Source organism: Dipodomys spectabilis, unplaced genomic scaffold (assembly GCF_019054845.1).
Source record: "Dipodomys spectabilis isolate Male_0828 unplaced genomic scaffold, ASM1905484v1 ptg000297l, whole genome shotgun sequence".
NCBI classification, from domain to species: Eukaryota; Metazoa; Chordata; class Mammalia; order Rodentia; family Heteromyidae; genus Dipodomys; species Dipodomys spectabilis.
In genome coordinates, this window is record NW_024870974.1 from 6,275,091 (window position 1) to 6,290,283 (window position 15,193).

The 15,193-nt window shown below is 35.1% G+C and overlaps 1 protein-coding gene across 2 annotated transcripts in view; it reads right to left on the minus strand.

Annotated features, from left to right (window-relative positions):
* Bank1 (B cell scaffold protein with ankyrin repeats 1) overlaps positions 1-15,193 on the minus strand; it is a 169,189-nt gene that overhangs the window by 26,481 nt on the left and 127,515 nt on the right. The window contains exons 8-10 of one of the 2 annotated variants that reach the window (XM_042701580.1): positions 10,440-10,518; positions 6,052-6,360; positions 1,948-2,253 (exon numbers count right to left, since the gene is read on the minus strand). In XM_042701580.1, coding sequence (XP_042557514.1) covers positions 1,948-2,253; positions 6,052-6,360; positions 10,440-10,518 — 694 coding nt within the window. Of the gene's footprint in view, positions 1-1,947; positions 2,257-6,051; positions 6,361-10,439; positions 10,519-15,193 lie in introns of both variants that reach the window. The other variant, XM_042701579.1, reaches the window with a different exon arrangement.

Below are 15,193 nucleotides of genomic sequence, written 5' to 3' on the forward strand. Positions count from 1 at the left end.
CACAGCATGTTATTTGGAAGGACAGTTGCAATACTAGAGTTAGAACCTGAGACCTTGTGGTTTCTAGGCAAGTGATCTATTACTTGAGTTACAACCTGGGTATCTTTTGCTTTAGTTTAGTTTTCAGATAAGGTCTTGAACTTTTTGCAGTGGTAGGAGAATAAAGAGGCTGGCCTTGAAGAACAATACATTCCTACCTCATGCATAGCTAGGATTGCAAGTATGTGGTAGCATGCCTAGAGAAGATAAATTGAACCATTGCCATGTAGAGATCCAAGTAATTAATGCACAGAAGGACTCTGTCATTGGTACTTAATACATCTTTTATATAATTAAGAAATCAATGAGCACAGAGGGAAACTATTCCAATCCACTTAGAGAACTTGGGGATTGGTTGAAAGTCTAACGTAGTCATTGTCTTAAATTCCTCTGAAGTTCTACGAAATGAGACAATCAAATATAGTAAGAGGTCATTCATCTCAGCAAAGGACAGAAGGGGTAAGACATGGGACCCAAGGCACTATGGATTACAGGAATGACACATTGGGCAGGAAACAGGAGGAATAAGATGAATCTGTTCCTTCTGTATGATGAAGTTTCCACTCTTGTTTACTCTTCATCTCAGAGTGCTGGAAACTAGATGTATAAGTATAGAATTACATGTGGATCAAATTCTAGAAAAATTGAGAAGAACGGGAGGCTAGGGCTACACACAGCTAGCATTTTGGAGGCTCGGGTTGACAAAGCTGATTAGCTCCAAGCAGACTACCAGACAGCATACAACTAGCAAGCAGGCATTCCCTCGGGAATTTTGGAGCTTCATCCTCCACATGAAAGCCAAGAAAAGCCTAGGTGATGAGAGTGTCAAGCCTTACAGTCAGAACGAATGAATAACAACGAAGACAAACAACATAGGCAAGAGCGTAGAAGGAAAGCAAGGTCTAGACAAAACAAACTAAAAACAGAAACAAAAACGAAGTGAAACAGAAACAGTAATAAAGATTTTGAATTTTCCTTCTCTCCATCCTCCCCAAAGGGAAAAATATGTTATAAAAACAAACAAACACAAAGAAAAGAAAGAAATCTTGGAGGAATAAAACCCCAAAGATGAGACTTTCAGTAAGAAGATGGGAAGATAAAGCCCTAAAGCAAAAATAACACAAGATGGGAATTGTGGCATCAAGAATCTCCTTGGGAGGAGTACAGATGGTGGTGCATCGATTAAAAATAACTAGACCTAACAGAGTTTGCACATTGAATTATGCCTACTTTCTTTCTACAAGTATTTTGAATTTAGCAGCTTCATTTGAAGAGACTGAAGTCATGTGGTAATCTAGCAAGGGCCTAGGGATCCCGTTGATAGATATCCTAGAATTTCTCATTAAAGATTACTGCTTGGTTTTACAATCTACAGAAGAGTTGTCATTCACATTCTATTTTTACAGAAATATTTACTTGTTTGCTATAATTTACCATCATCATAGTAGAATACTGTTGAGTAAATATGTTGTTCATTGATAAACGGAAAATATATGTACTATACTTTTATATATAAGTCTCTGAACACTTTCTGTTTAGAGAATATGATGGCTTCTCTTGAGCATTGTAAGCACATGAGGGTTATGTTTCTTTTAGGCTGATTCATGGTTCATATTTAAATAATCATGTTCAGCTTCCTTCTTGTAAAAGTATGGAATTCTTTCAAATAGATTTTAGATACGTATGCTATGGTTCATGTACCCCAGATAATTTTAAGAATTATTCTTCTTAATAAAAAAACTTAGAACATATAACCCAATCCTTAATTTTTATTTCTTTATTCATCATGTTCTTAAAGGGGGTGGCATTTGCTAAAAAGAATGTGCTCATTATCTGACTTATGAAATGGTGACCCCTCTATACAGGACCTTTACAATAACAATAAAAATATTGACTTAAGAATGTTACCTTGAGCGATGTAAGGTGTTTTCTCTTCACTCGGAAAGATATTTACAGGTCGGGGTGTGGGAGCAGGAGGTCTGTTCATAATGAAAGACCGACTCCCAGTTTTCTTTTTTATACTCATATGGGCCAATATCATGTCATATTCATTGTCATCAATCTCAGCAAATGTGTATGGATCTTCATCCTCTTCCTGCTCCTTTTCATCCTCTTCCTCTTCTTCTCCTTTGGGCTCATCCCTTGTGTCCTGTTTTACGTTGAATGGATCACTCCAAATTTCCCTTCTTTCCATTTGGTCTTCTACAATTTTCCCTGCTTATGAAATATTTAGATAGCACTTTTCATTTAACATGCAATATTCTTGGTGTCCATCTGTCACTTTTGTGAGTTTCCCAAAGTAACTTAATCAAATCTCCTAGGAAATAATATGAAGTCTTATTCTTATCTACAGAAGACTAATTATAAACTACCCACAAAATTCCAAACAGAAAAATGAGCTGTATAATGTACGAACTTAATTTTCTATAGTTTACAATGGTCAATTTTGCTCAAAAAGACACTTTCAGGCATGGATTTCTTTGACAACATTAGTATTTTCCACATTATGCACATATTTAATATCAGGAAATTGAGTTATAAATCTAATCTAAACTTGAAGTGCATTGAAAATGTTGTTTTCAAGCATAATACTCTTAGACATTTTATTTATTCAAAATCATTTTAACTTTCATATTTCTTATGGTGTTGTTGCCCTAAGATTCAATTTCTTTTCAGATGACAGGTTGAATAGCCAAAGGTACCATTATTTGCTTTCCTAGCAGCTATTTTCTGGCTATGACAAACTGACCTTCAAAAAATGCCAATGAGGACTTCCAAGGACACTGAAAGTGAGGTTCATGATGTAAAAGACAGCATGAACATGGGCTTCAGGATTAATTCATTTGAAAAGGATAAAATTTCAGGCTTTACTATCTCTTGTGGCTTCACATGTAGTAAAATGTCTACATATTTTTATTATATATTTAGAATATATAATAAAATATTTTAGTAGTTGTTTAGAAGACAAAATGTATGAAATGCTTTGAATAATGAGTGAGTTAGAAAGGTGGCTGATTGCCCATGAGAGAGATTTTTGTTTGTTTCTCATTTATATCCAACTTGCCTTTATTTGACTAGTTAGAATCTAAACAAAGTACTCATTCTGTTTGCAGATGGGGATTTCAGTGGAAAACCTTATAAACTAAGAGAAATACAAATAATAAGGCAGAAAAAAGAATATCTTATAAGACAATTGAACAAGTGGTTAACCTATGAGGAAAGGTACTCTTTCAGTCACTTGAATCCAAGAAGCATTAGTTACGTTTGTACCTAGCATGAACTTCCAGATCAACATGACTTGCCTTCCCCCGATCCCCCATAGATCATGTGGCTTTGAGACTTTGACTTCGTGACTTCTGTTTGTCTGACAGCCTCCTGGGTGAAACTCGATTAAGTGTGTGGGAAATGCTTTTACAGTGCTTCATTTTTAGCAAAATGTGTCAACCACCTCACTTTTATGAGCCCATTTCCTGAGCTGCTAGCTCTCGCTCTGTTCCCACCCACCATTCTTCCCAACTCTTTCCAAAGTCAATGCTTGCACTAGAAATCACACATTTTACTTTTTATGTTCCAAAGTATCAGATTATACTTTTCATTGAACAGTAAAAATGAGCTATCTCATTTAAATTAAATGATTCAATTCTGTTAATTCCAGCTTTTGACACAACAGAGGAAAGAATTAAGCAGAAAAGAGATGGATAGCAGAATTGCAGGGTAGTTCTTCCTAGAAGTATTTTTTACCATCTAATTACAAACCATATGGTCAGGTGTCTGAACCAAAGACTTAGTCTCAGTGAACTAAGTTCTTTGTGTTATGATCACAAAGATCGTGTGAAAATGGAGAGAGAATGTGTTCTTTTTACAAAGTTTTGAATATTCCACTGGGATCCATATTCGTTTCTCCAATGATTATGTCTATGTGTTGATCCTTGGGAATGCTACACCCAAGGAATTGGGTAGATGGCCTTTCTGTTTTCAGTAGTTAGGGACAGATAGGATTTACTCTGAAGCAGTAATTCCTGAAGCCACAACAAGTCCAATTAAAAACCCATACAAAGTCCCTGGCAAAATGATTAGTGGCAGCTGCCAGTTTAAAGATGGACACTTTATCTTCCATTAGCAGCTCTATGTGTTGAAAACAACACCATATATAAAATGTAAAACTACAGTCCTTAAATACAAGCCACCAATCCTTCATTTTATCTTGTCTACTTGGTAGTTTTCAAGAGTCACATTTCTGGTCACAGGCACCTGGTGAGCACTAGGGAGAGATTAGTTCTCGACTACCTAAGCAACAAATGAAGTACAGAAATTTACGCTAGGGAAATACAATTTGATCTAGCTACTATAAGAGAGTTTAACTTAAAAATAGACTTCATTGCCTATTTTGATAATTGTGTAAAATTATTTCCACATGTAAAATTAGAAAAATGTATCTGCATTTTATTGTCCATTTACTGCTAACCTATCTTTCCTTTCCCACACAGATTTTTCTGTGCTCTCTTCATGGCTATCACTCAAGAGTCCACTAGAGCTTGACACATGACAATGAATGCCTGCTGATGAGTGAGTGAATCAGAATAGAATCCACTAGGTATTTCCCAATAAATAGTGTGCTTCAGCTCTAAATGGAGTGCAGAACATCCGAACTTGTATATACGGAGGTTACTCTGATACACTTGAGCCTTCCCTATGATAAAGCCTTCAAGGACATCAATGCTAAATGGCATGGCTTCAGAATTCCCCTCAGGAACAGTGTTTATGCACCTTATAGCTTTCTGGGATCCTGAAACTAAAATATAGCAATAAGCTGTGCACTGATGATGGGTGTTTACATCTCTTATCAATTTTTTGAAAGAACATTTGATGAATTTGGAAAGTAAGTGTAAAATAATGTTGAACAAAGTAGGAGGTAATTGGTGACATAAGACTGCAGCTGGAGCTGGGAGTTTCCAGGCTGCTGAATACTCCAAGCAGAGAAGTCCTACAAGGAAGCTGCTCCTCGTGGTCCCCAAAAGGACTAAATAGCATGCTCCCAACTCCCTCTCTCCCTCACCCAATTGTGCATCTGGAAACATATGCCATGACAGCGAAGTTAACTGGTCTACCACTTTGGCAGGGGATATCATGTTCCTAGACTTTGATCTCAGTGTACTCCATGACAAGCCCATTACCATTTTCCTATGGTTACTAAGTAAAAAAATGCCTAAGATCCTTTGCAAATCATCTGTTAATCACTGTAAACCATTAGCCTTTTCTTTCTGCCAGCAGACTAAGAGGATTTCTGAAATATGATACTGTTTACTACAGGATGCCTGACATTTGTAGTGAAATTTTTGCTCCAGAAAGAAGGAAAAAACAAGGAGGGAGAAAGAGAGGGGGAAATGGAATGAGGAGGAAGTGGAGGAAAGAAACAAGGGAGAAATCAATGAAGGGTGAAAAGAAGGGAGAAATGAATGAAGGGTGAAAAGAAGGCAAGAAAACAGGAAGGGTGAAAAATGGAAGGAAGGAAGGAAGGAAGGAAGGAAGGAAGGAAAGAAGGAAAGAAGGATGGGAGAGATAGAAAGAAGAAAGAAGGATGGAAGGAAAGAAGGAAGGAAAGAAGCAAGGAAGGAAAGATGGGAGGAAAGAAGGAGATGGTAGGCTTTTCTTACTTCATTTTCTTAGACACTAGTTAATAAACAGTAAAATGTAAAATTATGCTTGGTTTCAGAAGCTGATCATGTTTGCATAGATTTACTACTGCACTATATACTATGCAAGCCCATCAAATTCTGTTTTTTAAATTATATTTTTATCTTTAGTTGTTAAAAAAGGGTTACCATTCACCACATCAGTTTGTAAGTACATTGCATCATGATTGATACCAACTTTTTCATTATTCTCTCCCATCTCTTCCAACCCAATCCCTCTTTCAATTGTCCTAGTTTCTTAACACTACACATTGAATATTAGGACTGAGTTCTTCCCCACTTCCTGTTTTTGTTGTTGTTGTTTTGCATTTATACATACCCTGTATCTTGAAGTGAGGTCTTTCTAGTTGGGAGGCAGGAGATACAAGTCTTGGTGGGGGTAGAGGTGGTCTGCCACAGGTGAGTGGCTGTTGAGGATTGTTTTCTAGATTAATTCCAGGAATGAACACATACAAGTCATCATACTGGTTCTCAGAACTGTTGGTGTCAACTTCTGGTTGGCTGTGCTTTGCTTCTGCACTGGATTCATTCTCCTTTCCTTCCATTGCCCTTTCAGATGTCTCCGCTCCATTTACAGTTGATCTGTGTGCCTTCCTCTTTCCATGATGACATGCTGAGTACTGTGTGGCTATAAAAGATGAAGATTGTACAATTTCACTGGAGCACCCTCTCCATAGTTTATAGATTTTTAAAGAGCTAGTAGTCCAGCTAATCCTGTTGTGGCTCCATACGGTGGAAAACTGTCAACTATATAACTTTTACTATCTTTTTGAAAATTTAAAGCATTTATCCAATGAGCTTTATTATATTCTTGTTACAGCAGTAGATGACACACATGGATAAAATGATATTTTGATTTGGTGGAGTTGTCATTGAGCAGATTCATATACTTGAAAGCATTATCTATTTTTATTCAAAAATATTATACTATGAATATTACTTAGTCAATTATTAATATTTTTGATGGGAAGGCATTCAAATTACAAATAGTAGGTAATTTTCAGAAACTTAGAACCTTCATGTATAAAATGCATACTATTCTGAAATTTAATCAAATTCCTTCCATACAAAGAACCATGCTATGATTTATTCTTAATATTATATACAAAAGCCATTAGAACATGATAATTTGAAATTTGAAAATATTTATCCAATTTTCTTTAAAAGAATGTTTTTTTCTAAAAGAAGGATAAAAAATTGTGCTACCTAGAATGTGCCTATAAATCTACAAGTAAGCACATTACATGATAAAAGACAAATATATATTTGGATACGACAAATTACACAGAACTCTAGACATTCACACAATGAAGTCAAAGGAGGATATTCCTAGGAGACCACAAAAGCTCAATAGCTATGTGCATATGATCATACAAAATGATGCTTACTGAAATGAACTCCAAGAAATGGAAACAAGAGGTTTTTCCTTTGTTGCTGTTTTTGTTTCTGTACCTTTTGTCTTGTATGTAAGTTTATCTGTTTGGGGAAGAGTAAGGAGGCACACAGAAATGGAGGAACAATGGGTAAACTAACGCAGCAGTGATACTCACTAGATACTGTGTTGAAAATGAACTATACCACTTGCTGGGGGCTGTTGAGGGAAAAACTGGAGGAAAATGAGGGAAGAGGTGGAACTGTTAAAAAGAAATGTACATAGTTATTGTTTGACTTACGTGACTGTAACTCCTTTGTAAATTATCTTTACAAGAACAATTAAAAAACAAGTGAATATATATATATTTTTAAATCAAAGTGATTTTTTTGTTGCTTGGTATGTTTCTCTCCCACGGTATAGCCCCTGTTTTCACTGTATTTGATATTGGTATAATTTGGGGAGGGGAAGGAAAAAACAAATTGTTTAAATAGGGATACAGATTGACCCATTGCAACAATGAGATGTACAAGATGCTATGTTGAAAAATGAACTTTATAATTTAGTTGGGGGGGGTGGTGTTGGGTGGGGGTATGTAGCTGAGGAGGTGGGAGGGAAGGGATGGTAGAAGAAAAACAAAGGAGGAGGCAATAATGCTGGATAAGAAATGTACTTATTACCTTTCTCATGTAACTGTAACCCCTCTATACAGTATGTTCACAATAAAAGACTTAATTTAAAAAATCAAGGTAAACTTTTGGATCTTTCAAGCCAACTTTGGGACCTCTATAATGGAATGTGTGAACTGTTACTTTCAATGCAAAAACAGGCATTGTTTTAAATACTTGTTCAAGTAAAACATCATTTAAAAAGCCAAATAGCAGAGTAGAGAGAAAACGAATTTTTAAAGTGAAGGATTACATTATAGAAAATTTTGAGCCATAAGAGAAAAATTAGGCATAGGAAAAAAAATACTCATGCTAGTAATATGCATTATTAAATAGTATTTTGTTTTCTCTCTCTTTTTCCTTTAATGTGAGAAAAATGATACAGCTTTCAGTACTAGATGTGAACAAAGAGTATTTATAAGAAGCTGGTTTTCAAATGATCTCTCCAGACAGATTTCATCCATTTTTCCTTTCCTCCCACCAGAACACTGAGCCGCAAACAATGTAGTCCCAAGAAACATTTGACCGAGATGATGAAATGACTAGAAAGAAATTGTTGCTTGGGCAAGTAAAGGCACTTCACTATTTCTGTCGGGAAAATCAGTCATCAACTCAGAATTACATTCATGCTACCGAAAATTACTCACAGTCACACTTTGGTTTATACATCCACTATTGTTTGACACTAATGAGCTAATGACGTCTCCCTGGTACATGTCAAATGTACCTAACCTGGAATGCAACTCTGGAAAACTGGATTTTGTAAGCTCATGCTTTGAAGCCAGTGAGAATCTGCTACCATCTTCACTGGGTCTCTCATGCAAGGCTGAAGACTATAGCTTTATAACTATGAGAGTTCTCAATTTCAAACTGTAGGCAAGAGAATTAACTTTGCAAATAACTGAGATATATTCTCTTATTAAACGAAATTCTTCTGGGGATTAAATATCATGACAGATAGATGGTAAGTATCATTTGGGCCTTTATTATTACCTTCTATCATTTTTTAATTTAATTGTCAAGGTGATGTACAGAGGGGTTACAGTTACATACATGTTCAACAAGAAATGTAATCATTACCTTTATTATCATTATAATGTTAAAATTTGTAAGCTTAAAAGTTGTTGTGAATTTAATATTTAGTTTATGCGCATTCACATGCACGTGTGTGTGTGTGTGTGTGTGTGTGTGTGTGTGTGTGCGCTGCAATGTTTGAAGGAGTTGATTGTGCCAAAGTATGGATTATACAAAGTAGACATGAGAACCTATTAGATGATTTAAAGAATAGTGATTACTTCTTTCATGATAGAATTTCAACTATCACAGATTTTCTTTTTTTTTTATTGTGAACATACTGTACAGAGGGGTTACAATTACATGGGCAAGATAATGAGTACATTTCTTATCAAGCATTTCAGTCTCCTCCTTTGTTTATCCTTCACATCCCTTCCCAGCCTCCCCCCGACCCCCTCCAACCCTCCCCCTCCCCCCACCAAAGTTGTAAAGTTCGTTTTCGACATGACAACTTGTACTTCTCATTAATAGCTGTTTACTACTGGCATTTTGGACTGAGGAACTATTTGGTATATTGTAGAATGTGTAGTAGCATTCTTAGCATCTCTATTAAATAAATACCAGTAGTGACCTTCTCTCCCCAAGTCATGATGACAGAAAATAATTGTTCATTAACAAGTTGACAATGAACAGGCTTCCACTGAGAACAACTGTACCATGGGAATAAACCACTGAGAGCTAAATAGCAACAAAAGTGGTGCGAAATGGAGGAAGGCTAGCATATGCAGAAGGCAGCGTGGACAGTGTTATGTAACAGATTGAATATGGATGGAGGAGAAAGTAAAAAGGATAAAGGAGGCTAGATTAATTTTCTAACGGCCTCGACAAAGAAATACAGGAATTTTCACCTGCTGAGACTAAAAATCAGAAGGCGAAGTTGGTAGTGGTAGAGCTATGTGTATATGAACATATAGAATGATGTTTATTGAAATGAATTCCAAGAAATGGAAACAAGAGGTTTTTTATTATTTGGGGTTTTCTGTTTTTCTTCCTTTTCGTTGTTTTTGATTTCTCTACCTTTTGTCTTGTAAGTTTAGAAACGTACTCATTATCTGACTTATGTAACTGAACTCCTCTAGATGTCATCTTTACAATAACAGTTAAAAAAACAGAAATAGAGGGTATGCGATATCTATCAGAAATGCTGTTTGAAGATGTTGAACAGACCATTGTATGCTAATGAAGCCTAATGAATGCTGAATATGTTGTCAGACATTAGAATATATAATACATAGAACAGGGAGGTCTTTAAAGCATTTATTCTGCTCTTCTTGCTTCATTGCTTTGAAAAGTAAGGATTAGAATAACTGTGATTGTATTTTCATAAAACACAGTGTTGTCGCCATACAATTTTAGGGTAGGAAAACATGTGTTTGGTTATTAAATCCTGAACGTATCAAAAGTATTTCAATTGTCAATTGTAAAAGTATTTCTACCATGGTAGAAATTAAGTCATTCAGTTAATTATTTTTTTACATTCTTTAGTCATACTTCTGTAGCTGTATATTCATAGATTTCTAATTACACATATATTATGAGCTATATTCCATAATAGTAAAACTACATATAAATGTAACATATAGGAACACTTACAGGGTGAATATGTAGTGAATGAGATAAAATCTTCCTTATAGTCATTTTCTTGCTCATTATTACTATAAGCTTCTTGGATCTGTGAAAAATGAATATAACTTTCATTAGTGTGCATTAAAGTTCCTAAATCTTAATTTGATACCTGGAGAGATTAAAAACATAGTTTTAAAGTTTTATCAAATGTTTTACCTCTATTTTATGACAGATGTTGATTAGTAATTTTTATGTTGTCTACAAGTCATTAATGGTACACAGTGAAATGACTACAAGTGAGAAATGGAACTACTATAATAAAAAGTAAGTCTATTTAAAAATGAAAGAAAATCATCATGAAATTGAGGTGCAGTAAACAACTTTGAAATAAAATGGAATTCTACTGTTCCTTGCAGAAATTATGATTTTTAGCTCCTTTTAACAATTCTGTAGCTTTTACTAATTCAAAAAGTATTCTTAATTATATCAAGAATTTTAATACAGTGAAAGACAATGAAATTATAAGGTTGTTTTCTGTTTTTGAGAGAGAGAAAGAAAGAAACCAACTTTAACTAATTTATGTGCTTTTTGAAATCAGTTCTATTTTATGAATGCATTTATACATTCAGATCTCATCCTCTTGAGTAGCCAGGAATACAGAGGTGAGTCATTGCCACACAGCTACAAAAGCATTTTTATATGATATGCCTAGGATATCACTAATACATCACACTGCAATACCCTAAGTATTTTATTTCTTATTCCAATTTTACATTTAAGTTCTGGAATTTACTTCCATTCTGGATATTGCTATCATAGAAGAACAATATGTTGGAAATGATCTCTACAACCTGGGAGGGGAATGGGGGAAGGGAAAGGAGGAAGAAAATGAGGGAGGAGGTAACAAGTTTGACATGTATTGGCATGTATTATGGATATGTATATGCATATGTTTTCATTTCCTATTCTTCTGACATGAACAATAACACACCGGTTTGTGATTCAAAATTAAAGTTAGTAAGTGTTTGTACAGTCAATACAAAATACCACTGCATCAAAATACCTTAATCATTATTTTGTATTAAATATTCAATCAAATCAAATACCCAACTATGTGTCCAGTTGGAGGAAACCTAAATAGACGCCAATGAATTGAGTATGTTTCCAATCCCACAGACCAAAGTTAGTGAAGAGAGTCAGGTATATACATTTCTGTTGAATATGTCAAGAGCCTATTGCTTCCTTACTTTTTCTTCTGAGGCTTTCATTATTTCAGTGAGGGTCAAAGAGAAACACATGGGAAACAAACAGGCCGAACAACCAAAGGATAGCTTTGTCATCCTCACTGGGTTGGGCTGTTTGATTGATCTAAAATCAGAGGGGCAAGTGGTTCTTGAAATCTATGTCAGAAGCAATCATAAAATACCACTTACAGACCTAGCAATTTCCTACAAAAATTATACCCTCCTGTTGTTAGATAATAAATGTTATTTGACAAATGAAACCAAAGACAAACCTTTCCAGTTGATATCAGTATCAGCAAATATGTGTTATTTGACAAATTTAACAGAAACATCCCTAGATGTCTATCCTCATCTATTCCCAGTAGGGGGTTTATGTGGTTGAGATAATCCCAGACATCCAATGTAGACTTAGAAGAGTTGGTTCTTATTGATTAACATACTGAAAACATGAAAGATTGATCAGTAGAAAAGGTAGGCTGTGCCTTCAATGCAGACAGAGTAGGAGAGTAGTATTTTTAACCTCAAAACTTCAATTTGAAAGCAGGTTGAATTTAAAAGTTATTCCTGTGGGGAAAAATTGCAATAGGTAAAAGTATACAAAATCACTTTCATTTTTTTTGTACCAGTATCAGGCCTTGAACTCAGCTGTCCTTTAGGTTTTGTTTCCTCAAGGCTAGCACTCTACCACTTATACCATAACACCATTTCCAGCTCTTTGCTCATTAATTGGAGATAAGAGTATGAAAGATTTTACTGCCTAGACTGGCTTTGAATCATGATCCTCAGATCTCATCCTCTTTGGCAGCTAGGAATATAGAGGTGAGATATTGCCACACAGCTACAAAAGCACTTTCATATGCTATGTCTAGGATATCACTAATACATCACACTGCAATACCCTAAGTATTTCATTTCCTATTACAATTTTACATCTAAGTTCTGGAGTTTACTTCCATTCTGGATATTGCTATCATAGAAGAACAATATGTTAGAAATGATCCGTACGACTTGGGAAGGGAATTGGGGGAGGGAAAGGAGGAGAAAAATTGAGGGAAGGGGTAACAAGTTTGACAAGAAATGTGCTCACTACTTTACTAATTTAACTGTAACCCCTCTGTACATCACCTGGACAACAAAATAATTATATTTAAATAAAGAAAAGTGTCTCATTAAAAAAGAAAGAAAAAAGCCCCTGAGCAATACACAATTTTAATGAATGATTTTCTTATTAAAAGTCACCATTTTCACCAATCTCACTAGTCAGACTCCATTCAGATCGGTTATCAGATAACTGATGTTACTCCATTGACCTCTACTGAGGACATTGGAATACATACCTATTTAATGAACATAACTGCAGACCAAGCCATGCATATAAGGCACCAAAATGAATTAAACGTTATGGTAGAATTATTTGACAAGTGGACAATAGGACACACTTGTACAAAGCAAAATTGCAGTGCATTTAAGGTAACAAATAAAAGGGAAAGCTTTTCTAGCAGAAGAAACAACATTGTTATTAAAGAAATGTGTTTCCACACTTGAATATAAAATAAAAGTAGAAGAGAATCAATAAGAACAATAAGTCCACTTTGGAGGGAAAAAACCATCATATTGTGAAATCTGAAAGTTTTAAACTTGTAATGATGAAATAAACTTCCTTTTGTGGGGTCCATAGGTGAGCTGCCCTGGGTACTGCTATTTATATTTTATAAATATTGTACAGTGAACCTCATAGTATGTCACTTGGCCTCTAGTAGCAGATTACTCTTTTAAAATTTCAGATGATCTGCCAATTGGATTTTAGGCACTGGTGAAAATAATTCCTAATCTCCATGGTTGTAGCCTAAATGAAACCAGGACTGATCCAGTAGAAATATCTATTATCTAATATCTATTTTATTATTTATTTATGTATTTATTGCCGGTCAAGGGGCCTGAACTCTAGGCCTGGGCGCTGTCCTTCAGCTCTTCAGCTCAAGGCTAGCGCTCTACCACTTGAGCCACAGTGCCACTTCCAGTTTTTTCTGCCTGTGTGGTGCTGAGGAATCGAACCCAGGGCCTCATGCATGCAAGGCAAGCACTCTACCACTGAGCCACCTTCCCAGACCCTATAATATCTATTTTAACCTGGAGGCAACACCATGAATGTGGATACTTGTTGGAAGCTTAAATAAGTTTGTCTGGTGTTTTCACCCTTCAGCTTGAGTATCGTATGCTTTTGAGAAGCATTCCTCTGGTTTAAATAGTCATTATTTCCAAAAGATAAAGGCATGAAGTTGATGCAAAGGATGGCTTCCCAACAGAAGATGTATTACATTTAAAACTTTAAGTAAAAACAAAATTCATATGAAAATAGATGGAAGATTTAATATTACTCATTTTGCCTGAAACTGAGTGAAGCTCTGTAGAAAGCAGCAAAACTTATCACCTCCAAAGTTAACACTGGGGAAAAAATGTCATCTGGTTTTCTAATGTTGCCATTCACATTTAGTCCAGTTACTCAAACATTTTATTACTTTTTATGGATCATATAATTAAAACAGCAAGATAAAGATCAACTTATCTCATCTGTGATTTTCATTTATTAACATCCATGCTAAGTAATGAATAACAATTAAACAGTACATTCTGTGTTGGTGATATTTTGAAGTTTTATTAAAATTTATGCCTTGCTAGTGTATTAAATTTAACAAAATAAAGCCATATCAACTCAACTTAGGCAACATTCACTTTCTAAGGAATTATATTAATGGCAAAAAGGTTACTTGTATTTTCTTATTTTAGATTGCTTATTTAGAACCTACTAAATATCAGAAACCAGATTAGGTAATGGAACAAGAAAGAACAAGAAGGAATAAGTTGAGCCAGGCATGGTGACACATACATGTAATCCCAGATATTTGGGAAGATGGTGGTATGAGGCCGTCCTAAGCAACAAGCTAATGGTACATGTTTATAATCCCAACTACTTAGGAGTTGGAGGCAGGAAGATTGTGGTAAGAAGCCAGTCCAGAGAAATCTTGCAAACAAATGAAAGCAAAACAAACAAACAAAAAAAAGTTCTGGAAGTATGGCTCAGCTGATACAATCATTGTCTATGAGGTGCAACTCCCAGAATTCAAACTCCAGTTATCACCACCACCACCAACCAAAATCCCTCCCCTCAAAAAACAAAAAACAAAAGAAGACCCAATAAATTAAACTTTTCTGAGAAAACTCAGATACATTTTTATCATGCTTATGATAGATGTAATAATTTTATCAAATACAACTTACTATATAATACACACTGTTCTACACTTATATAAACATTTAGTTCTCAAAACAACTTTAGGTTTTGTATTATTATCGTCATTAAAATAGTAGAGAAACTGACATTATAGGATCATTTGTCTCTTCTTTTTCTTTGTGGTAGTACTGGGATTTGAACTCAGATTTTCATGCTCTCTAGGCAAGTGCTTTCTTTCTTGAGCCATGCCTCTCATTCCACAGCTAGTTTTTATATTGGAGACGCCAAACAATAAGGAAAACAAG